The following is a 25,055-nucleotide window of genomic DNA, read 5'->3' as shown; positions in this document are numbered from 1 at the left end:
CCTCATTGTTTCCACTAGGTGGATGAGCTTTATGAAGCCTATTGTATCCAAAGACGTCTCTGTGATGGTGCCAGCAAAATGAAGCAAGCCTTTGCAACATCTCCTGCCAGCAAAGCAGCTCGAGAGAGTTTAGCCGAAATCAACAGGAGTTACAAGGAGTACACAGAGGTACATCCTCATCAGTTTAGTCTTTCGCTCTCACACTGTTTAAAGGCCATGGGAACTTTGCCACTGATTTCAGGGAGAATTTCATCCAAGGAAAAGAATTAAAAGCAAACTCAGCAAAGAAGAATCATTATTTATTTGTTTGTCTTCAGGTGAATACCTGATGACTTACAAAGACAGGTTACATGGGCCCAAAGAGTTCCTTGAAGTAATGTTTATGTTCAACAAGAGCAGGGTTATACCCAGGACCTGCTGCACATGAAAAAAGCCTAAATCTGCCCCAAACCTATATGTATTCTAACTATGTCTTTCCTACCCTGCAGATTTTGGGATGGTAGGTTGGCTGGAACCCATGTGTCTACAGACATCTGCTGCATCCTATCCAGTTTTACGTGCTGTGATCAGCATCTATGTTATTAAACAGGCAGTAGATGAAGAAAGGTCTAATAGTGTTGCAAACATCCCAGCACACAAGCTGTGATGGCCTTCTGAAATCTGAAGGAAGAACTAGAGAGGGTCAGGTACCCGTCTCCCACAGTCTTTTTTTTCGTAATGTAGTCCATGTTTCTTGAGAGATGAAAAACATACTGGGAGCCACTTTGGCATGGAGCTGCTGCTGGCACATGTCCTGACTGGAGAGGACTGGGACAGTGACCAGGTTATGCTTCAAGGGCCACAACTGCCCTCTGCCAACAGGAGGATTAGAGCACAAAGAAGAAGAGCACGGGGTTACATTCAGCTTCGGTGCGAGCAGCCATAGCTCAGCTGCTGTTTCTAGGGCCAGACCTAGCTAAACAGCAAGGATGGCTCTGGCAGATCGATTTCATTGCAAAATATCTTTCATCTGCATAACAGAATCTTTCCTTCCAAATAGACCTTAAAAAAAAAAAAGAAAAGAAAAAAAAAAGGCAGAAAGAGAGTTTGTCTGACGTCACTGTTCTCTTTTCCAACACAGAACATGTGTACCATAGAAGCAGAGCTGGAAAACCTATTGGGGGAGTTTTGCATCAAGATGAAAGGTAATTGCCTTTTCACCTTGCCCTTCTTTCTCCTGAACAGCAGCAGTTGCTGCACACCTTAGTGAGGGCATTGAGACATGCTGGTGTGACGTGTATTTATGATAGGTGTGGATTTCCCCTACCACACCCATTGCTGAGCCTTCAAACCCCCAACTTACACCCCTGCCCAGTGGAAACGATCACAGAGCCAGGAACATCAAAGCTTACAGAGAGACTTTCTGAGATACTGCTTCTTGTTTTCAGGGCTAATTACCTACCTCAAATGCTCCTCCCAACAGCCAAAGCAATTCCATTTCAAAGGCTGCTGTACCTTTTGCCTCTATGTCCATAATCCTTTAAGAAGATGGCTGGGAAATTATGTGAATGCCCACGGAGCTGAAGTTTAAAATACTTTCTTAATTTGACATTAGCTGTTTCCAATTCCTTTACTTTTGCTGATTCTGACTGCTACTATGTTTGAACAAATGTAAAAAAGCAAAGAGCTGGGGGTAGTTTACCATTTAAACACCTAGATAACTCAGTGGTGGCATTCACCTTTCCATTTTATTCCTTGTCTTTACGACAGGGAACTTTATGGGTTTGAATACAATGGAATCAGTTTTACCTGAAGCCTCAATGAATCACCAGGCATTGTGAATACTGTTATCCCTTTAAGACTCAATGTCTTAAAGAAGAGACTGTGAGGGGATATCTTTTTTGGATCTTCAATCACCAGCATGAAAATAGTTCTATAAAACAAAATCAGCATCTGAATATTCATGCACTCTTAAGTCTTCACTTGAAATCTTGCCATTTAAAAAATCCACAGTATTGCTGGTGGGGTTTTTAGAGCTCACAAATCTCATACAGGGTTTGGAGTCTGCCTGCCTGTAAGTTAGTTGTGTCCCGTGGTGGCACTGCATAAGGCCTGATCTATCTTAGATTAAGTTAAAATAGTTACTCCATGCTCCCATATTAGAGAAAACAAGTGCAACAGCTGTTAGAGTTCTCCTACCTCCATCCCACAGCACCAAACCTCAGGTTTTAAAGCCCCCACTCTTCAGTACTGGAAAGGCAGCCCAAGATGCATGATGTAAAGTTACAAGATGGACACACAGAGCCTGAGCCAGATGTTTCTATACAAAAGCCCACAGCAGAACCGCAGCGTGGACATGCTGAAGGAAACACGAAGTCACGCAGTGTAGAAAGGGAATTGCATCAGGCCAGGTCCCTCGAAGTGTGTCCTTACTTGCTGTAAATGCAGTGCAATGTACAGTTCCTGACAGCAGGACATGTTACAAAGGTGTCCGGGCATCACAAATGACTGGGCTGAAAAGGTCTGGCCCCTTCTTTTTTGTATGCCCAAATCCTCCAGCAAAGCTCAAGGGCCCTTGAGGAGCCAGGTGCTGCACTCACATGCGGGAGCAGAGCACAAACCCCAAACAAAAGCTACTTCTGAACACAGTTGTCATAACATAAAGAAGCCCAAATTAGAAAATTGCAAAGAGAAATGGTGTATCATTAAATATTCTGTAATTAGGACAGCTAAGATTTCTATTGAGATAGTTTTCCCTAGGAATAGGAATCCAATAGGACAATCCAGCCATTGCTATTGCTAAAGCTCACAACAGCTCTAGCACAAAAGCCTACAGATACATGCAGCAAGCTTCCCCCTTATGTTATACTGCAGCATATCCAGCTAACTTTAGGATCTAATTTAAAATCAAAGCATTCTTCTCCCCAAAGCTTATCTGTTCCTAGCCATTCCAGTGAAAGTTATTTTTATTTTCTGCCCTCTGTCACTTACACTTAAAGCAAGCCAACCTACACAGTGCTGTCGGGAAGCAGGGGACCCACACTGTGTTTTTATGACTGATATTTAAAAAAAAAAGCCTAATCATTTTTCAAAATAAAGATAATAAATCAAATCAAAATAAAAATCAAAGCCAGCAGGCTTTGATTACTGCTCAGGATTAATCAGCTGTTGAAATGAAACAGGGAAACCCAGTGTGGAAATTTAGGAGTCCCTGTATGGAATCTGCATGTCCTCTTATGATGTATAGGGAAGTGCCCCTATACCTGTTGGAAGTGCCAGGACAGCAGGAGGTAAAATGCTCGGTCGTTTCACCTGGGGAGAGCAATAGGCTGACCTGACACACCAGGGGCTCTGCAACATGGAGCCCAGCACCAGCAACCACCATCCACGTGTCCAGCATCCTGCACCTGAGCAGAGGTGTACATGTTGCATGAACTTCAGGTGGCCCTCCCAATGAAGGACGCTAGTGTCCTGCCACCTTACCACAGCCACGTAATGACCCTATCCCCTAATTACTTATGCTGACACCCCAGGAGCAACCTCCCATCTGACCTGCATTACAACCCCAGGACAGTGCTTTTACAAAGGCGTGACGTTTGAAATGGCACGATAGAGCCATTGGCTCCTGCCATACATTTAGTCCCTGAGAGCCATTCAGTTACCAAAAAGTTGTTTCCTCTGGAAGTACCTATCCCCTGTAATCAAGTCAGCACTTAGCCCCCTCTTCATCAGGCTGAAGAGGCTGGACCAGCGCCTACCACTGCAGGAGCTCCCTTCCAGCTTCACCTCTCTGTGTTGCTGCTTCCTTCCATGTCCCTCGGCCCAAAGCGGTGCCTGGTTGGGCCAGTCACTGCTCACAGCACTCGGCTCCGGACAAGGTCCGTGTGGCGTTTTAAGCCATGTTTCCCCTCCCACCCCATCCACTGAGCGAAGAAAGGACCTTTTATTTTCCTCAGATACTTTCAGAGATGTCCCAGCAGAGATCACATTCACTTATAAAAGCGTGCCTGGGGAGAGAGAAGCAGCAGCGGAGTGCTAGTAAGCTTAAATTATTTATAAACAGTAAATAAATTAGAAAGGAATTGGTAATACGAGCTCTGCGCAAGGGCCTCTCTGTTCTGCTAAACAGTAAGATGAGCGAAGAAAATGCTTTTCTGGTCAAAGAAATGGAAGAGGAGGATCAGCAGATCACAGGGACAGGCCATGACTGCATGCAGGGGTCTCGTTGCTCCTACAGTCCAGCTAGCAGGACTAATTCAGCCCAGTAAATAAAGCCAACATTAGGGTTCGTCTTACTTGCCTTGATTTTAACACACCCATGTATGTTCAACCACAGCATTTTAGGATAAATGCAGCCCAAAGACCCCGGAAAGTTTGTTTTCATCCCTTTCTCTGCCGCAGGCTTTGTATGTGTCCTCAGACTGGTTTCTTTGGGCGTCGCAACACTAGAGGCATAGTTTTAGGCTTACCCAGGCAAAGCTGAGTAAATTTTTGTACCAAAACAAGTGCAATAGCTAACTACTGAGATCTGTGAGAAAGGGGAGGTTCCCTCTATGGAAGCAGAGGGCTAGATTAGTGAAAACCAACCAGTTGCATCCAGTAGAAGAAGAGATCACAAGGCCAGGAGAGGGATGGTAATGTTCTTGGGATTTCAGGATGGTCACAAGCCTCAGGAAACTTTCCATTTCATATGCATGGTGCCAATATAGAAATAGCAACATTAATTTAAAAAAAAAAAAAAATCAAGCCAACATATACCACAAGTGCTTTGCTGCACTACTTCTCCCCCTCTGGGGAAAGATGGAATAAATCTCTTATTACAGGTGTCAGTCTTTTTCCTTGATGCACTTACTAGGATTGTATGGGAGCGATAATGTTATGGAAACGCCAAACAGGAGCCCCTCCTGTGTTTCTATTAAGATGAACTAAAAAGGAATCTGTGTTAAAATGTATAGCTTGGTCTGATTAGTGTTAAGCAGCAAGAATTACATGGTAATCAGCAGCTCGCCTACGCATCATGATAGTGAGGGTGCTAAGCACGGTTTCTGAAGCCAGATGACGTCGGGAAGCTGTTTCTTCTTTTTCTATAATTATTATAGAGTAATTCGTGCTGTTGTGGCAAAAAAAGCTGGAAAGTTCAAATCTTTGATATGCTGGAAAGCACAACCCACCTAATTGTATACAACAAAAAAAAAGAGAGAGAAAGAAAATTAATATTGGGGGGGTTAGTCTTGGTTTGGAGGGCCCTAAGGCAGCAGCAAGAGGGGGGTCAAAAACACCTCCCGGGGGCGGCCCCGGGGCACCCCACTGCCCTCAGCTGCCCAGGTCCTCTCACAGCCCCTCCGTTTCTTTCCTTCTCAGGTCTGGCTGGCTTCGCTCGGCTCTGCCCAGGAGATCAATACGAGGTACGTCTGGGTTGGTTTATGGTTTGTTTAATAGCAAAAGAATCAAAAGGAAAGCAGATTTCTGCTGCTTTTTACATTGCAATGAATAAAGCCTTTTCACATCAGCAACCCAAGAAACAGCTATTATTTTTCCTGTATATGCTCTGAAAAACCTTGCAGTTCTCTTTATGTCTGCCTATGTCAGGGCATCTGTCAGAAGCTGTCAGAAGACCTGAAAATTATATTCAGAGCACTGGATGATGGCTATTCAGAGAACTACAAGCTATTTTTTTTTTTATTTTAAAAATTTAAATTAAAAAAAAAAAAACCACAAGCAAAACCCCCTTATTTTTAAGTGTCTCCTAGAATGAGGGCATGCTTCTCACTGTCTTATTCATGAAAAACATTTCTAATTCCCCTAGAAAAAAACATATGTCCCATCACATGCACGCCGAGCAAATCAAACAAGTCCTTGAGAGCATCCTTTACTGAATGTTTAGACTTTACATCATCATAAAGCAGAGTAGCAGAAAGGCACAGGATAACCATTTCTTGAGACCCAGATGTTACCTGCTGTAAGGCTGTCTGGATCTCCAGTCACTGCGGTCTGCCAGTGGAGAACATCAAGACCAGGTTAATCAGAGATGGATTAAAATAAAAGCCTCCAGCTCTATCCAGAACAGAGCTAACCCTCCAAGAAATTCACAGTGATAACGGATCCCCCCAACCTGTGCTTCCCAGCTGTCTTGATCATCAGTTCATTTGTTCCCACTCTCATTCCCTGTGACAAATCTCTTCTGCTGCTTTCACACCTGCAAGCAGCGTATGCTTCCTCTGCGGGGGCGATTTGTTGGTGCAGGTCTCTCCTAGCTGGCCCTGCAGCCCAAAATGGGCTTGCTGCTCTTACCACTTCAAATTGTCTTACTGCAACTGTGGGTCTCTCTCATTTCCATCACCGGCCAGCCAAAGTCTTGCAGCTGGGGAGGCCTCTGGTGGGAGATGGTCAAAAGCTCACCTACCCTCTTCCCTGCCTGGGAAGGCAGCAGAGCCAGCAAGCTGTAGGTGTTAGGAAAGGCCAAGGGGGCTTTCATCCTGCCCTCCCAAATCTTCCCCCTGCCCCCCACTGCCGCTTTGCCTGTAATTAGAGTTAAAACTCCTGCAGCTTCTTTGTTATGAGTCATCCAGTTATGTGAAGGTGAAAGCTGGGGTGAGGGGTGCCTTACCAAAAGGAGCGATGAGGAGAGCCGAGAGGCAGAGATCCTGCAGGACAGACCTTTTCCTTCTGGAAGCAGAAGGGCAGCACCTATACCACTAACTCTTCCAGCCTAATTCAGACCCTTTCCCCAATTCTGTTTCTGATATTTGTGCATCAAGAGAGCAGACTTCTCAAGAAAATAAGAGGATTTTTCTTTTTCAGATTTTCATGCGTTATGGTCGCCAGCGGTGGAAACTGAAAGGCAAAATAGAAATGAATGGCAAACAAAGCTGGGACGGAGAAGAAATGGTTTTCCTCCCTCTCATTGTTGGACTGATCTCCATTAAGGTATGCATGCTAACTCCTTTGCCTGCAAGCAAGGCAGGAGTCAAGAAGCTGCCTTCTCATGCACCATCAGCAAAAACGCAGCAGCAGATCATTAAACTCTTTGGAAATGAGCCATCATTAGTATTTTTAACACACCTACTAGAATGAAGTGCTATAGTATTGTCCAGTCTAGATGCTACAAGACTGTAATCAGTTTGGGAGCCCTGTGGGAGTGGTTGTCCTAACTCTCCCCAGACTGGTGGCATAGCCATACGAACACGACCCTTGCCTCACATCGCTCTCCAGCAACTCAGATTATTTGCACCAAAGCAAGGGAATGGTAGACACCTGTTTGCTAACAGTATTCAGGAAAACAACAGCAATGAAAAACCCCAAACCAAAAAATCCCATTACTGATGAGTAATAAGAGAGATAAGAGAGCAGCATCTGCTGATCTGGAGAATTACATAGGGCTCTCATTTGAACACACACAGGGCCAGCTGGGCGTAAGCTGGAAGAGTCCTGAGGTCCAGTGTCACCACCCTGTGCAGCACAGCAGTGCTATGCTGTCAGGTAGCAGCGCGGTGATGTTTCTGCTCACAGTGAGATGGGGGTGCATAGAAAAACCACTCCAACTTTTTGGCAGCTTCCTAGAGCACAGCAGTTCACAAAATTTCATAATGAAAGTCCCTCTGACTCCATGCCCAGTCCCCCAGGGAAAGAACAACTTTTGCAACTCCTAGCAATCAGCAGCAATCCTCCTAAACCGGAGTCTTTCCATCACTGCTCCATCCCCTCATTGCCCCAGAGTTACAGGAGACAAATACATAGTATAGGGCTCCCTTGGGAATTACTAAGTAGGCCAGCTACATCAGGAGATTGCCTGACATGAAAATTGTCAATTGCTGAGAGAATATTAGACAGGAAAACATCCAATATGCTCTCCCTGTTCCTACTCTTCCTTTGGGCTCTGCTTATGGTCACTGCAAAAGACCAAATACAAGGTCGGATTGCCCCTTGGTCTGAGCCAGTATGGTTGTTCTCTTCTGACACCCATAAAAACATAAAGAAAACATAGAAGCATATCATATGCAATTATGCATTTATTAAAAAAATAATAAATCTGAATTTTCCCCTAAGTTATGAAGATGCAACAAACATAGTCATACTTCAGAAGCCTTTTAGGAAGGGGTCCAGGGCAGAAAATCAAAACCATTGCCTTGTAATTAAGGATTTCAATGCCTCGTGTTGTCCTAGATATCCTGTTCTTGTCTCTTACAGGTCACGGAAGTTAAAGGACTTGCTACTCACATCCTTGTGGGAAGTGTTACCTGTGAGACAAAAGACCTGTTTGCAGCTCGGCCCCAGGTGGTTGCAGTAGACATTAATGACCTTGGCACAATAAAGCTGAACCTTGAAATCACCTGGTAGTAAGTAGAGTTGGCCGGTCGGTCAGTCGTACCTGCACGCATGCAGTTGTAAAAATTCAACCAAAGAGAAAAGGTCCACGTGATCTTTTCTCTCCTTTTTTGCTCCCTGCTGAGGCAGATGGGGAAGGAATTGTGGCCCAAATCTGGGAGATGAGAAATAGTTCATGGTCAGCCACAGTATTGCTGTATTACCTGTGGCAAATGGGGTTGTACCCAGTTTCTTAGTTGTGCCTATTTCAGCTGTTACAGTAGGCCTGGCGAGCACTGACATTACGAGAGATATGAAACAGATCATGATGAGAGATCATAGAATTGACTAAAGTGTATAATTCTTCCCCAAGCTCAAGAAAAAGACATGACTGAGTCCATACATATTCATTATTTTTTTAAAATATTAGTGTCAAGTTCAGTGGAGTTGCCCTGGATTTATGCTAGCCTAGCCAAGATCAGAAGTTGGCCCACCTTTAAAAGCTGGCTTTTATGGGCTTTGTACATGGCCTGAGGGTGGTGGGAAATCTCCTAGCGTTGTCCATCTGTATTGCTGAGCATAGGTAAGCTGGTGGCATTAGGATTCAAACCCAATTCTCACAGCACTTTAATAAAATCGGTAACTGTCATTTCTGAAGAAGCATTGATGCTTTTAGCTTTTACAGTCATGCATGCTGTTTCTTGTAATGCAATAAACATGAAGCCAGCAATAACAGCTACTGGTTTCCTTTATAATGCAACAGTTCTATTAATAGTAGAGCACCTTTCTCATTAGTATGTGTGACACTTGCCAGCTCAAATCCAAGAGTACTTTTCATGTGAGAAGAATAACATCAGACTACGCTACATAAATGATTTCTGAGAGTACAATACTTTTATCAGAACCGAAAACCACACTTCTGAGCCTGCTGTCTAATTAACAACATTTTCTTTTAAACACTTCTGTTAAAAAACTTGCTACCTCTGGGTTTTGATGTGCTAATAAACCACCTTTTCAAAAATCCTTTCCATGGACCTGAAATTCCTTCTTGCTCAGCCTAACAACCGTTTTTTTCCTGCTTGTGTGTCTGTAGTCCCTTTGATGTTGAAGACTTGACCCCATCCACTGGAAATGTGAGCAAGGCATCTGCTCTCCAGAGGAGAATGTCCATGTACAGCCAAGGCACTCCAGAAACGCCAACCTTCAAGGACCACTCATTCTTTGTAAGCTCTCTTTGGCTTCATTTTTATGCAATGAGAAGCCCTAGAGCAGTTCAAACACTGCAAACGCTTCATTGCCTTACATGTCTAAGCTTTTTTTCCCTGGTTCCAGTGGGTTAGCCTTACAAATACTTATAAAGCAAGTGCATTTCTAGCTGCTAATCCTAAAAGGTGACTATGATCCTGGCATCTTTGAAACTATGTGGCTGATTATTGCATACCTATTCTTCTTGCCTGACTGCTATAATACTTGAATAATCATTATGGAATGTGTGTTCATTTTGTAACAGTAACAACCATTATAGCACTAGTATTTTTAATGGTCAAGTTTGCCCCTGTACCAAAGATATTCACAGGCTGCTCTTCACATTTTGCATGAATCAAATTCTGAATGCTTAATCAGGAATGTGTATTAAGCTGAATAAGCCATCTGTACAGATATGAATTTTACAAGTGCTGCATCCCATGCCTGTAATTTAGTACTCTGCTACAAAGCATTCCTTTAACTTGCCCTTCCTCACACCCTGTTTGCTTTAACTGTTGAAGAAATGGCTGCATCCCCTGCAAGACAGGCCAAAGTTGACAATCTTAGATGCTCTGCAAGACACTTTCTTTGACAAGCTTCGTCGCAGTCGCTCTTTTAGTGACCTGCCATCGCTCAGGCTAAGCCCAAAAGCAGGCCTAGAGCTATATGTGAGTCCTGGTTTTCATCTGGTGAAGGATTTTTTTCAGTCCCTGTCTGGCATCTCCATTCCCATGCATGCTTCACGTGTTGCTCTCTGTTGCAACTCACTCGTTTTGCTGACTGTTTAGAGGGGAGAACATGACCATGAGAGCCCATGCTGCTCGCATTAAATCAAAGTTTCTCTTGGTTTCTACAGGGATAATGATCAGAAGCCAATGATCTGTGGGTGGAGAGCAGGGCAGGAATACAAGCCAACATGGTATTCTTAAAAGCGGCCTGTACACTGATTGATGTTATACATTTGCCTAGTAACGTGACTTTGAGATGCTAAAAGTACACCCATGTCAGGGGAAAGAAGAAATGAACCTTTCAATAAATTATGTTTAGGGAAAAAAGCGGCTAATTGTGCTGGGAGAAAAAGATGCAAGTTTTGGACACTTTAACCTTATGCACCTTACCAACATGTGAATGCCTACAGTTCTTTCCAGGAAATTGTCAGCAAAATAGTGGTTGCCTTTCATCTGTGCTGTGCATTTCCATGAGCTGACCACATAACAAAGCAAGATTTGTAGGTCAGATAGGCAGGTTGTGACTCCTGCAGTGATTTTTCCCCATAGGTCAGTCAGAGTGATGAACATATGTATATGCTGTGATCATTTTTGCATCTGTGTACACTGGTTTTGCTTCCTAAATGATCAATGTCCCGGTCAATACACCACCACAAAAATTCTTCTGTTTCATTTTGGCGGAAACTCGTGTTGAATAGGACTCCTATGTAACTTGTGTTCAACAATTATTAGAGATATCCATGCCACATGCAGAACATACTTTCAGCAGAAAAGAAATAGCGTAGTAACATCACCATTAAAATGCCATAACACTAGAGAAACTTTTGGGGCAAACTGTGTTAAATTTTAGGGATTGCTATTTTAGAAGTCAGAAAATAAACACAACGGAAATCTATAACGGGTATGAAAATGCAGCCAAGGTGGCTTAAGTACAACCCCATTAAAAAGAGACATGCTGCAGGAACTAGAGCAGTGCAGTGGAAATGCTGTCTGAGGGAATCTGGTAGGACGAGCAGAATTCAGGTCTCTGTTCTGCGACTCGCTTCTTATAGCTCTCTGCTTACCAGAGAGATGCTGAGCCCAAGTTTTCCAGCAGTTTTCCCAGCAGGGAAAAATCAGGAGCCATGCCAGATGAAAGCAGAAGTTGGATTTGAAATATTTTCCCCATCTCTCAAGTCTTGAATGCTTCTTTAATCTTTTTCCTTGCATTTTTCTTTCCCAGGCACATACTGTATTTTTTTTCTCTTTCCAGTGCTACACGAAAAACATTTTCTCTCTTTCACTATTATCTTTTCAGTCGAATTTGCCAGATGACGTCTTTGAAAATGGAACAGCAACTACCGAGAAGCGACCTCTTTCTTTCACTTTTGGCGACCTGCCTTACGAAGACCGCATGCCCCCTGCCAACGCAGCAAAGTCCTCTTCTGCTCACGTCAGCTCCAGCCCTGAGATCACCGCGACCCCCACCCAGCACCGAGCTCTCAAGTCCTCCAAGAGCTCAAGCCTGGACTGTAGCAGCAGTGACTCCCGCAGAGACTCTGTCGCTGAGCCGAAGGACCTGCCGTCCCAGGGAGAGGGAGCAGCGGTTGAGAACAAGGCCACCCCAAGGGCAGCTCCTGAAGTTTGCCAAAGAAACTCCGATGCTGGGAGCGATCGTGTCTTTATAGAAACAAGCGTCCCGGTGTCTCTCCTGCAGGACACAGATGAAGGTTCAGAGCTCAAGCCCGTGGAGCTGGATACCTATGAGGGCAACATCACGAAGCAGCTGGTAAAAAGGCTAACGTCAGCAGAGGCACCCATGACCCCAGAGAGGCTGCCGTGTGAGGGATCGATTAGTGGGGAATCAGAAGGATATAAGTCTTATCTCGATGGAAGCATTGAAGAAGCCTTGCAAGGGCTTCTCTTAGCTCTTGAGCCACATAAAGAGCAGTATAAAGAGTTTCAGGACCTGGACCAAGAAGTGATGCATCTGGATGACATCCTAAAAGTGAGTACGTTTTCGGAAAATACTACCCTAAAGAAAATCTAGCAGGTCGAATCTCCTCCCCTGCCTCACAAACATCAAAGCAGGGTTTTTGGAGATCAGTAAAATTCCTTAGTAGCAGTTGATTTGCTCCTGCTTGGAGCATCCTTTCACAGTGTTGCATTTTTAAACTTGTCTGGAATGTGCTTACCGTAGCCTTGTACCCTCAAGCAATGGATCTTTTAATCTATTTGAAACCTGGGGGAAAGAGAAAAAGGTGCAGTGACAGAGGGGTAATTAAATTATACCATTCTGTGAAGAAACCACTTGTGAACCCATTGCTTGTGCCATACTGGAGATCAGATTGTATCTAGCCTTGTCTCTTTAAAATCTGTGGGTCACATCATCCTCAGTGGGTTTGCTTTAGCATACTACTCCTGCACTCCGTGGAGCTGTGCAAAACTACGCCAGCTGAGGATCAGGCCTTGTAGCCATACAAGCTGGATTTTCTAAATTGCCAAAGAGATTTAGAAGCACAAGTCTCACTGAAGGTTGCCATCCCCATATAGCCTAAGCTTTTTCCAAGCCTTTTCCATTTCCCCCATCCATTTTTAAAATGAGAGACATCCTGTCATTACACCAGGATGGACATAACGTTGAAAATTAGAAAGAAGAAAAGGGTTTTGCATGTGTGTTATTAATACGTTTACTGCTGATCACTGTGACTCATGTCTCTCCCATGAATAATAACTCATGACGCATTACTGTGCAGAGTGTTACATGGGAAATAATCATTTCAAATGCTTCATATTCATATGCAAGTTGGTCTGCTAGTCGTTTAAGCCTCATCATTTAAAAACATGGCTGAGGAAGAAGGAGGGAAGCATTTATCCTTCAGCATTATCTTTTTACAAAGAAACTTTGTTAACATCTTTGTTTCCATTGGTGTTTGCAGCTGCATGATACTTTCCCAAATTAAGTGTTTTTTGACAGCCTGCAGCCCCTGTTTCTTGCGCTGTTTCCCAAGGAGGTTCAAGCAGGCAAAGCTACTATTACTATTATTTTTTAAGTTCTTGGCTGCTCCGCAGCTTGTACAAAAGAGGTCAACTATCCAAACAGTGGAGGGACAATGGAGACTGTTTATTTACACTCCTTTTATCAGAAGTCACAAAGGGACAGACGTGGGATGGGGGGAAGAAAGAGGACGGACTTGTGCAGACAGGATTCCTGCACACTGGAGAAGGATGCCTTTTCCAGATCTGCTTAATGTCTGTGTGCCGCCTATTGATCAGCTTGCAGACCAACACTCAGCATCGCCAGCAGCCGTGCTGGGCTCCCCGTGCAAAAAGGCTGAGCTGGAATCCAACTGTGGCTAAAGAAATCTCTCTTGGCAATATCAGACCAGCAGAGAAAAGGAGAAGCCCACATGTTGCTGTTTGCTTTTGCCTGAAGAAACTGCACTACCAGCCCTGAAAGAAGTGGTTGCTAAAACCATTGGTGCCGCAGAGGAAGCAAGATACAGCAGCCACCTCTGTCACAGAGGTGTTGGGAGTGTGTTTGATCAGCTAATTACTGTACGGTCAGTTTAAGGTGTCAAGCATCATAAGTGCTAACATATGACCATTATAGCATTCATACTGTGTGCAAATGAATTGGAAACAAAACTCCAAGCCTCCTCAGCTCTAGAGGAGCTGGTGCTGAGTCTGAACTTGGAGACCAATGCATTTCTTCCTACAAACGGAGACAAAGTCCTGGCTCCTGCCTGGGACTGGACGATGTGGCTTGTGGAATGGCACCGGTCGCTCCTGGCTGTTCTGGTCAAATAATGACATAGTGTTAAAGGTGTTGAAGAAGTCATTGCACAAACCAAAGGAGGTGATCCCTCAAGTTACATCTGATCCTGCAAGGTGACCCTGGAAGCAACTCTGTGAGCGCATCTGGATGAATCAGCACATGGGACCAGGGCCTTTGGTACGTCCTACAGCAGCAGCAGGGCTTCAGTTGCATTTCTTCCCAGCGGTGAGACAGGATGGCTCCCCCCATCTCTAGCGCTATGAATTTTTGAGTTACAATGCTGCCTTTCTCTGTCACCTAGGAACGTGATGCCTGATCGGCTTTCCCTTGATAAGCCATGTAGCTTCAAAGACCACAAAAGTCCGCTCATCCCGTGAATAAATCTGCCGATATGGCACCAAATTCATTCCTGGCTAAGGTCCGTTGGAGTTACATCTGGAATAAATCCGGTTGTGCCATTGGATATGTATAAATTGGCTTCTGTAGCTAGAACAGCAATTACGGAACGTGCCTTCCCCTTTCAACTTCCAGTGTGTGAATTGCCGTCTCTCCTTTTGGAGGATGCTGAAAGCTGCATCATTTGGATTCAAGATGTGCTTCTCGTGTCTATAAAACACATCGAATTTTTGCCTTTGAGGGTTTTCCTTTGGGGAAGAGAAGGGGTAGGATGGGGAGGGGAAGAAGAAGGGAAGGGTTTTTCCAGTTCTCAGGCTTTGATTGTATGTGCTATGAATATGAAGGTTTGAAATGAAACAGCCAATAAAATGAAGTTTTAAAAATAAAATGAAGAATTTGAAAGTTTTAAGCTTTATCCTTTTTTTCTTTTCTTTCAGTAGTAGCTAATATCTGGGGTTTTCATTGGTTTGTTCTGCCTTTGCAGTGCAAGCCAGCAGTAAGCCGAAGCAGGTCCTCCAGTTTAAGTCTAACAGTTGAAAGTGCTTTAGAAAGCTTTGATTTCCTGAACACCTCTGACTTTGATGATGAGGATGGTGGTGGTGTGGAGGTTTGTAATGGTGGAGGAGGTGCAGACTCAGTATTTTCAGACACTGAGATTGAGAAGAATAGGTAAGTTTGTAGTAACTGCCAGCTGTGCTTACGCCAAACTGATACCTAGCTCTGTGTCGCTAACAGGGGATCCCGGTGCACACATTATTCAAGGAAGACTGAGTAATCCTTGATGAGTTTCATAGGGTCAGAGTGTTCCCCGTGGCTGCTGCATACAAAATCTTTAGCTTCCAGGATCATTTTTTTCCTGTTCAAATATACGCAATCTGTCCTCCAAAGGAGAAGGGTAAATTAAATTAAGTTGACATCAATACTGGCAGAGCCTCTTCCTTGACATAGGTTTGGACCTGGCTTTCCTTGGATGTAATTACTAAATCCTCTGTTGTTTTTCCCCCCCTCCCTTTGTCTTTTCTCTCTAGCCGAATGAGTCTTTGCAGTGGATTAAGCTTGTCAGTAACAATAACACAGGGCCAGATTTAAGCAGCATGGTGTAGGTTTCCTTTGGAATGTAAGAGTGATGACTGGTACTCTGTTCATGGCCCTGCGTGTTACCTGCCCTTCTTTCATCATTTTTGGTCTTTCTGAGAGAAAAAAAAAAAAAAAAGAAAAAGCTGTGGTGTTTGTGCCATGGTCTGTCATTGTCGTGTGACCTTATGATGCTGTGTTTCAATCATTAGATCCTAAAAGCATGTTTGCATCCTCGGAGCTGACACGATGCCCAGCAGGCACGTAAGCGGCACAAGAGCTGGGAACAAAGAAAAGAACATGGTTCCCTCGCGCCCCATGCTTTCCAACCAGGGAGCTGTCCTTCTTGCAGCTTATCGTGGCCTGTTTAAAACAATTTTGAGTGCAAATAAGCAACCACCATGCAGTTCCCACCGTCTCACTGCATATCCTCTTTACAGAATAAGACTTGGTGGGAAGAAAGACTTGGAGAATTGTGTTGCTTGCTAAATTGGCACTCTGAGCTCGGTTCAGTCTGCATTGATTTAAGGATCTGGCTTTAACCAGGCACGTTTGCATAAATTTAACATAAGCAGCAAAAATTTAAGTAAGTTAGTTATAAGCTAACTTAGAAAGCAACTAAAATCTTTTAAGTTAAAGTAGAAGTTAAAATTTCCTTTTTTCCCCTCTGGCTCATCCCCAGACAGTGTAGATCCCTGCTTCCATTTTCAGATGTGTAAGTGTGTGACTCAGTGTAAAGATTGCAAGTGTTGAAACTTCCGAACTTACAGCCAAATACACTTGCCATCTGGGGACTGACCTCGGCCTTTACATTTAAACACAGGGAGGACCATTTGGACAACAAGACAATGTTGGAAATAATGATTTAAAACACAGTGAAACTAGCTTTACGCTCTTACAAAAACGATTGGCAAAGTAAGCTGTACACATTGTGCCTAAAACAGTACACATTGTGCCTAAAACAGCGTATGAAAACATCATGTCTCTTACTCCAGCAGTGGTTTTCCTTTCCTTCTGCGATGAGCATTAAAGCTGGCAGCAGGAGGACACCAGAAGCACTGAGCTGTTCTTAGCAGCTCGGTGCTCGGGATGGCACAAATTGTAAGGGGGCTTAATCCAGAGCGACTGGGGAGATGATTTATCAAGAGATGGGGGAAAACACTGTCACCACCAAGCGACAGTAACCGGCGGTTAAAAAGGCTTGCTGGTGAGGGCATCGCATCGCTCAAGGCAAACCAGTCAGGGGCCAGAGGGCTGTACCCACTTGAGGGGACAGCCCAGCCAGGGCAGCACTGCTCCTTTGCGATATGATGTATTCATCGCGAGGTTTCTGGCTGCTTTCAGCTCTTCTGCCGTGCTCGTTGCTCGTCACCCTGAGTGAGCCTGCGTGCGTGTGTCTGCCGGGTCGGCAGTCGGCCGCGCACTGACCTCCCTCCCTCATCCCTCCCCAGTTACAGGACGGAGCACCCAGAAGCCAGAGGCCACCTGAGCGAAGCTCTCACCGAGGACACGGGCGTGGGCACCAGCGTGGCCGGCAGCCCTCTGCCCCTGACCACAGGGAACGACAGCCTCGATATAACCATAGTTAAGCACTTGCAGTATTGCACACAGCTCATTCAGGTACCGGGCCTAGCTCATTTAGGGTGTGTGAGCTGGAGAGATTGTCTGCAACACGCACAGGGAAGGCAGTGCATGACAGCCCCCCGGGACATCAAAATTCTCTGTTTGTGCTCGAAGCTAACTAGCACAGTCTTTTAGAGGGGTTTTTTTCAGAGCCCAAGCACAGCAAATGTGATTTTAAACCTCCAGCAAGCCACCCTAGCAAGGGAGGGCATCAGGGTTTTCCTGATGAGTCAAAACATACTGCAGCTTCCTCTTTGCAATTACTTGGCTTTTCCATCTTAGATATAATTACTTTTATTTTCCCAAAGGCCCACTGAAGCAATACAGAGCGAGTCTGATTCCAGCACCCTTAGTGCTGAGCTGGACACTTTGCTGACTCACAAGTATGAGAAAAAGGGAGGTTTTTGGCTTAAGTATAAGAGTACACAGCAAATGTGCAGCTGGGGGAAGTGAGCTCGAACTGTGTCCACACACGGAGCAGATTTGACATGAACAATATTTACGTGGACTGCTGAAGAAAATGCAGATGTCAGCAGCAGGAAGTATTATCAAGGAAAAAGCACCAAATTAATAAAGACACCTGAGGAGTTGATCAGAGCTGAAACGGAGTGGAGAAAGAGTGACCTGCGGTCTGCCTCCAGGCAGGCATGTCCTGGAAGTCCGTGGCCTATGTTATGTGAAAGTCAGACTAATATTCTTTTCTGGCTTAAATGCTTATGATGACGGATTCCTTTAGCTTTGCAGAGTGTATAAATCAGAAACTACTTATGCAAATGGCTGCTTGGATACTCAAGTGCCTGGATCTGGATGTAGATGTTAAAGATATAAGCAACAATGCATATCAATGAGGGCCATAAAATATCCCAGAGACAAAAAGCTTTTGAAGTTAAGGAGATCCCATGGTTCCAGGCAATGAATTTGCCATTGCACTTTTTCAGATGCCAGGTGTTTTGGAGGTTTTTTGTTTTCTTCTGAGTTTTTTTTTTTTTTTGCTCAATGACTCCTTTTCCTCTCTTCCCATTTTTCTTCACCAGCAAATTGTGTTCTCCAGTAAAACACCGTTCGTGGCAAGAGACCTCCTGGATAAGCTGTCTAGGCAGATCCTCGTGATGGAGAATATCGCGGAGATCAGCACCGAGAACTTGGGAAACATCACCTCCCTTACTGATGGTAAGAGGCAAGTTAGAGGTTTTCCTTCTGAAAAAGGTTTGTTTGGGCATGTGTGCCTGCTGAAATAATCCCTGTGCAGAGCTCACCACCACTGCAGGAGATGCCACCGTAGTAAGGTCGACTCACAGTTACCAGCAGATGTAGCAGTCACCAGGGTTGGTCAGGGGCCTTGTTTTATCTTCAGCGCTGGCATCCAGAAATAAGCAGGTGAGAAGAGAAAGGACTTATCCTTATCCTGCTTGATGTGCAGAAGATGAACAGAGGTCGTTGCTGTGGTGGGGTGGGGATGCTGCCACTTCTGAAGAGCCAAAATCTTCCACTCCTCTTACCTCAGGAAAGAGGGGATCTGCCTTATACTATCAGAGGCATAATACATCTCCTTGAATGGTTTATCCAAAAATACTATTTTTTGTCATCTCTGTGGAGAACTATTTAAATATTTGTGTTGTTGTTGTGTCTATTTTAATACCTTGGAAGAGTTTGACAAACACTTAGTTACTCACCCTTGTGAACATTCTGGCAGGATAGGCAAATATACCATGGTGTATTTACTTTGCTTATCAGAAAACTGAGGCAAAATTGAGTGACTTTTACCCAAGGCCACAGAGCAGTGCTAGGACAGGGACCAGTCTTGTGTGGACCATTTGCAGTATTCCCCTAGTATTTCGTCATATTTAAAAGGATGAGACATCAGTGTCCAGAACTGAATCAGGAGCAAATTTTCTCACATTCTACCATGGGAAACAGAAAAAACATGTTACAAGCTTAGGGTGCACACATGATCATGCTCTGTGAAGGTAATGGCACAGGGCAACCCACCAAACAGTAGTTGTCCATCAGTGGGCTGGGTGAGATTTCCTCCACTTTTGCCATCTTTTCTCTTCTGGAAGTTGATGCTTCCAGCACGGCTTTGTTTCATTGTTCATTTTGTTTTCTCCTCCAGCGATTCCAGAGTTCCACAAGAAGCTGTCGCTGCTGGCTTTCTGGATGAAGTGTACTGGCTCTTCAGGAGTGTATCACACATCTGCAGACAAGATGATGAAGCAGCTGGATATCAATTTTGCCACCACAGTGAATGAGGAGTGTCCAGGACTTGCAGAAACAGGTACCAACTGATGCAAAAAAATTGTGTCAGTCATCAAAATGGAGAACAGTGGTATACTGGGCTTTACTCAACCTTCATTGCTTTGTTTTCCAACCCCTTGGAGGTCTGTTTGGCCATGGCTCCAAGATCTCATGTGAAAATTAATGCTACAACTCTTGAAACAGTTTTGGTCCAAAATAATCAGATCAGAATAGGAGAAAAGGTGAGGTGAGCAGAAAAGAAAATATTGTTTTAAAGTTTATGAGCTAATGGGAAAGTAAGTCTGTTCCCATATACAGGTTTGTAAGTGATTCAATGAAGTAGGAATCCTCTCACTTAATTTTATGTGTCTGTATGATGTCTGTACCCCATTACGGTTCACTGGGATGGAATTAATATGCAGCCAAGTGAGTCTATCTGAATATAGGTTCCTATTTGAAGTGAGATGTACCACACTGACTAGCTCTCCCTGGGCTAGAACGGGGATGTAGTGTGACTTGCTCAGATGTGGGCACCCGCATTGCAGATGCCTACCCAGGGCAGTGTTTTTCCTCCTGCTCCACGCTACAGCTCTCACAGACAGTGCCTCAAACTAGCTTTCTGCAGGCCATGTGCTCACGCAGGAACATAAAAACAAGCAAAGCCAAATCCTGCTTCTGTGCGCATCCCCCCTACTTCCGTCGCATCGCGGAGATGCAGCTGGCAGTGCATGTGGGTATGTGTTTAGCGATGCAGGGTATCATTTGGGTAGAAAGGATGCTGTATCGGGTAGGAAACTGCACTAGCCATCCGTAAACTGGCAGAGGTTCATCGTTAAAAAGATATCCTCTGGTGATGACAGCTAGACAGGGAGAAGGTCTGTCTAGCTTCTAACCAAACCAACCACAGTTGAGGAGGTTGGGAAGTATCTGGCTTGGCAAATAGGTTTCTTTCTTTCTGGCTTTGAAGTGGACTGCAGCATTTTGCCCACAGCTTCTGCTCCCACTAACGCATCCCTTTGTTTGTGGCTGCCTGCAGTTTTCAGGATCCTGGTGTCTCAGATCCTGGACCGGACGGAGCCTGTCCTCTACTCCAGCATGTCCTCCGAGATCATTACCGTCTTTCAGTATTACAACTATTTTGCCAGCCACAGTGTTAATGACCTTGGAAGCTATTTGCTGCAGCTCGCAAAAGAAGGTAGGGTATATAAATTCTGGTGGCTAACGGGGGAGTACATCGGTGTCCTTCTGAGCTCAGCACAAAACAGTTCAGCCCTGAGGCTGATTTTACAAAAGAAGGGGGGAAAGGAGACAAAGAAGTGCCTTGGATACTAAGTCTGAATGCACCTGAACAGTTGTACATATCAAGGGAAAGGAGCTGATGCAGATACACCCTCAGTCATTTCTATTTCCGTATTTGAATGGGAAAGAAATATGTTGAAAGAATTAGTTTTTAGGAAATGGCTGATGGTGGTGGGCTGGGCCTAAGGTCTGGGAAGTTTTCTGTGCCCGCAGCTTGGATGACGTTCCGGTCTTTCATCATCCTTTATGGAAAGACCTTCTGAAGTGCTGAGATCTTCTGAGGAGCAAGGGATCACAGCTCCTCGGTGTTTGGCAGGCTCTGCCACTGAGAGCTAAAGAGAGAAGCAGACGCTCTGCAGAGTGTGCTAGACTGCAATCCCTGGCAAGCCAAGTGTTCTTCTTCTCTATTTGAGAGGGAGCTTGAGAAACCTTGCCTAGTTTTCATTTTTATTTGAGCATACTGGGGAGCTTTTACTCAAAAACCTGGAAGGAAAAAGGCATTTCAGCCCACCTCTGAAACACATTAGCCCTGGCTCTAGGTGGCAGACATCAATCTGCCTAGGAAAAGCTCTCACAAAGATGCCCTGGAAGGCAATACACTGACAATATTGGATTTCACTTGTTATAGGGAGGATTTACATGTTCCAGCAGAAAGTGAAGTTTTGACAGGCAGGCCCTTAACTCTGGGTGGGCGTAAGTGCCGCAGTGTCCCACCTAGCCCATCTACTCATCTCCTCCTTTGGTAGAATATCTGAGAAACTGGCCCAACTTAAAGCCCAGTCAATTCCCCATGCAGACACACCGCAATACGGATCCATAGCAATTGCTCAGATGGGGATTTTTCCTGTCCTTTGTGTGTTTAGTAAAAATTGAGGATTGCTAGCAGGGAAATGAGCAATCTGAAATATCGAGAAGATAAAATAAGTAATAAGAACCTTCCTTTTGCACTTCTAGCCTCTGTGGTTCAGGTGCTGCAGTCAGTGAAAGATGGAAAACTGCAGCAAAATGTGGCCAAAATAAACTCCAATAACCTTCCACCACAGCAAGAAGTTTTGAGAGCTTTGGCTTTACTTCTCAATGAAAATAAAAATGAAGTCAGTGAGACTGTGGCATCACTTCTGACAGCTACCGCAGAAAACAGGCACTTCAGGGAGAAGGTAAGTGGCAGAAAATCACCTATCGCATAAGAAACCTGTATCATCATGACATTTTTTCCGCCTGTATGTCTCAAATGTCTATGCGTATAAAATAGTTGCTCCAAGCTTGGTTTAAACTGATCCTGAGGGATTTCCTGTCTAATTTTTCTGCAAATACCCAGGTCTGTTTCTGTCGTTATGCCAGTCTGCTGCTACCTGTCATTACACTGAACAGGTACTAACCAAAACTCTGCAAATGCTTAGTTAGTGCTGTGCTCTCCAGCTGTCTTCCACACTTCAGCATTTCTGCTGGCCTGTCTCAGACTTGGCTTCAGCCCAGGGCTTCAAGGCAACAGTCCCTGTCATCGTCAACATGCAAAGATGTAGGTCTGAGATTTTTACATTTTTCCCAAAGGAGGCTGGCATCTATGGGACCTCCCACCATTTCTGGAGGGGATGGACTGCCTTGGGCCACCACAGCTCAGCTGTGAGATGTAAGATTTGAGTCAATCACAGATACCAAAGGCAACAAGCAGGGCCAGATTAAACACAGAAATTAAAGAGAAGGGAGAAGAGGAATAAGAAGAAATTAGGGGTTGGCTTCTACCCTTTCATGGCAGACCTTTCCCTACTATCCTTCTTGTTCCCTGTCAGGAGAGAGTGAAAGAAAAGGCAGCTGGAAGAGGAAGAGTGGTAGAAGGAAGGCAGAGGGAGGAGAAAAAGGAGCTCACCCTTTGCTGTTCTTCTCTGTCGATCCAGTCCCCTCTTTGCTTGCCCTCTCGCTTCATCTTCCATTTTTGCAGCCTCTTGGTACCTCATACCATCCTCCCCCCTCCCCAGCTTCATGGAGGCAGCATCTCAGGCCAAACATAACCTTTTCCTGGAACAGGTGTGTGTAGCTGATAGCTGGTTCACTACCTGCAGGAAGAACGACAAGGTGCCTTGTACGAGGGCTTTATGCAGCCTTATGCTGCAGATATAGATAAGTTCATTGCACAGCCGACTGCCACCAAGATTTGCTGCTCACACTGGCTTTGTTTGCTCAGTAATAGCTACTAATTTCTAGGACCAAGCAGTAAACTGGTCTAGCAGCTCAGGCTAACCTTGTAATAGTTATTTGCAGTCCCTCTGGGGTCCATCCCAGCCCATTCATTACTATCCCTACATTAGAGAGACCATCTCAAGGGTCAACCCTTGAGCTATTTAGACTCTAAGGCCCATTTAAAGCTCTTTTGCAATTTATGCAGAAAGGCCTTCAAGGGTGCCGGATCATGCTTCTCACTTTAACATGAACTTTTCCTCACCAAAAGCTGGCCTGAGACTACAGACTCCCACTGAGCTGTAACTAGTGGCCTGGCCTGGATCTGCTGTAGGGAATTATCCCACCACATTACCTGTAGCAGGGGCTGTCCCTCTCTGTCCCACGTGCTCACTGCCAGGGAGGCCGGCTGCAGTCCCTCTCTCTTTAGTAGGGTAGCAATGCCTCCACGCTCACCTTTCTGCTCCACACAGGCACAGACATTTTCATTGCTACTCTTCTTTATCTGTTTTCAGGCCTTGATTTATTACTGTGAAGCACTAACCCAGCCCAACCTCCAGCTGCAGAAGGCAGCTTGCTTGGCTCTAAGATACCTCAAGGTAAGAGACAAGGAATTCAGTTGTGGCACTTGGCTTTACTCTAAAGAAAGGACATCTGAGAGGTACAAACAACAAAACAGAAATTGCGATAGCAGCAGCAGCAGTGCTTTTGTTTTGCATTACCGCACTGCATCCTTTTACAGATACCATGATGTTTGGGAACAGTTTAGAAGCTTCATTTCAAAAACAGCCAGGCTCTGTGATGATGATGAAGTTTATGTTTTCCTCCCTCTCAGACTGATTTTAGGAGACTTACTTCCACATCACAGAGAAAAAAAAATTATTCATCTGCAGACTACTGACTGGCAGGGGAAAAAAAAATCATCCTCTCCCAGGATACAATTAGCTGTAATGCACATGGGTTGCAGCGGGAGAAGAGAAAGGGAGAGACCGGTCACAGCTCATTTTGTGACACCACACAGAGCAGCTGTAAGCAGCAAGTACAAACCACACGGACAAACAGCTGGTACATCTGGGTGCTACAGCGTCAGCTAGTGTCTGTACCATTTCTGCACTCCCATGACGGGAAGGAAAAATGCTGCTTTTGTTTTGGCTGTACAGAGCCATGGGAAACAGCAGCCGCCTAAGCCCGACTGGTACAGGACACTGAGCCAAAAAAACCGTTTCCATCAGACAGACCCACCACAGACTGATTATTTCTCCCTCAAAACTGTCCCCTGGAGAAGACAGCTCTAAAATGGAACTTCATCCCAGCCAGAACTGATACCATCCAATACATAATCCAATATTGTTTAAATAGGGAAAAAATGTTTTCCCTTGAACGAGATGCTGGCAGGAATCTCTGAGAAGCAATGGTGAGGGGGATTACACCTTTGCTGCATGCAGGGCTCAGTGGGGTTTTTGATCTCTCAGGAAAGGGCACACTAGGAACCAGCGGTGGGAACTGGCAGTGTGGCTCCGATGCATCTTGAACAGTAAGAATGGCAATTGCTGCGAAAAAAAAACTACTAAGGAAAAGGACGTCTGTCATTTGGGATCTTCAAAAAAAAAAGCTGAAGCCTTTCTGGCAGATATTATTTCACGGATGGGAATGCTCCAACTGATAGGTGACTGTGGATAAGCTGACCAAATGGCAGTCTCATCCACATCAAACCATGTCAGCTGCACCAGGTCCCATCTGTGTTGCTGTGGCCCCATCACTCACGTCAGTGTTCGAGCTGTAGTCGCCAGTATGCACCCACTGCAGACTTGCCCTGAGTCAAGCACAAGTGACCACGTTTGAGACAGGGTGGTGAGATTTAATGGCTGCAGTAGCTAAGCGGTGATTCAGAGCATTGTAGACTAGACCCGTGCCCCCCGGATTGAGAAGGCTCATAACAAATCCTGTCTCTGTGGCTCAGAGCATCTTCTATGTGTCACACCAGGGCAGTACCTGCCCTTCCTTTCACTCATCTCTCTTACCGTATTAAATAGCCTGCCAGAGACACTATGACAGCTGCCCTCCCCAAACGTCTTGACATTTTTGTAGCAGAGAACAGGATTATTGCTTGCTTTCTTCCCAAAATAGGAGAGGCAAGGCAAAAACGTGGACATGTTGGTGAGTGCAGGTGTCAGCGAGGAGACTGTGGTGAAGCAACTGGCCTGGACAGCCAACATGCCCCTGTAGACACAGTTAGCCTG

The 25,055-nt window shown here is 44.9% G+C and overlaps 1 protein-coding gene across 2 annotated transcripts in view; it reads left to right on the top strand.

Moving 5' to 3' along the window:
* RIPOR2 (RHO family interacting cell polarization regulator 2) overlaps nucleotides 1-25,055 on the top strand; it is a 70,664-nt gene that overhangs the window by 40,724 nt on the left and 4,885 nt on the right. Inside the window, exons 7-20 of one of the 2 annotated variants that reach the window (XM_082322115.1) lie at nucleotides 19-168; nucleotides 1,121-1,184; nucleotides 5,341-5,384; nucleotides 6,781-6,906; nucleotides 8,167-8,315; nucleotides 9,377-9,506; nucleotides 11,554-12,243; nucleotides 14,894-15,078; nucleotides 16,935-17,103; nucleotides 18,141-18,276; nucleotides 19,220-19,381; nucleotides 20,378-20,536; nucleotides 21,595-21,797; nucleotides 23,331-23,414. In XM_082322115.1, the coding sequence (XP_082178241.1) occupies nucleotides 19-168; nucleotides 1,121-1,184; nucleotides 5,341-5,384; nucleotides 6,781-6,906; nucleotides 8,167-8,315; nucleotides 9,377-9,506; nucleotides 11,554-12,243; nucleotides 14,894-15,078; nucleotides 16,935-17,103; nucleotides 18,141-18,276; nucleotides 19,220-19,381; nucleotides 20,378-20,536; nucleotides 21,595-21,797; nucleotides 23,331-23,414 (2,451 nt within the window). The remainder of the gene's footprint in view (nucleotides 1-18; nucleotides 169-1,120; nucleotides 1,185-5,340; nucleotides 5,385-6,780; nucleotides 6,907-8,166; nucleotides 8,316-9,376; nucleotides 9,507-11,553; nucleotides 12,244-14,893; nucleotides 15,079-16,934; nucleotides 17,104-18,140; nucleotides 18,277-19,219; nucleotides 19,382-20,377; nucleotides 20,537-21,594; nucleotides 21,798-23,330; nucleotides 23,415-25,055) is intronic. The other variant, XM_082322116.1, reaches the window with a different exon arrangement.

This window comes from Platalea leucorodia, assembly GCF_965183815.1.
Source record: "Platalea leucorodia genome assembly, chromosome: 1".
Classification (NCBI taxonomy): Eukaryota; Metazoa; Chordata; class Aves; order Pelecaniformes; family Threskiornithidae; genus Platalea; species Platalea leucorodia.
This window is presented reverse-complemented; position numbering and strand designations above follow the sequence as displayed.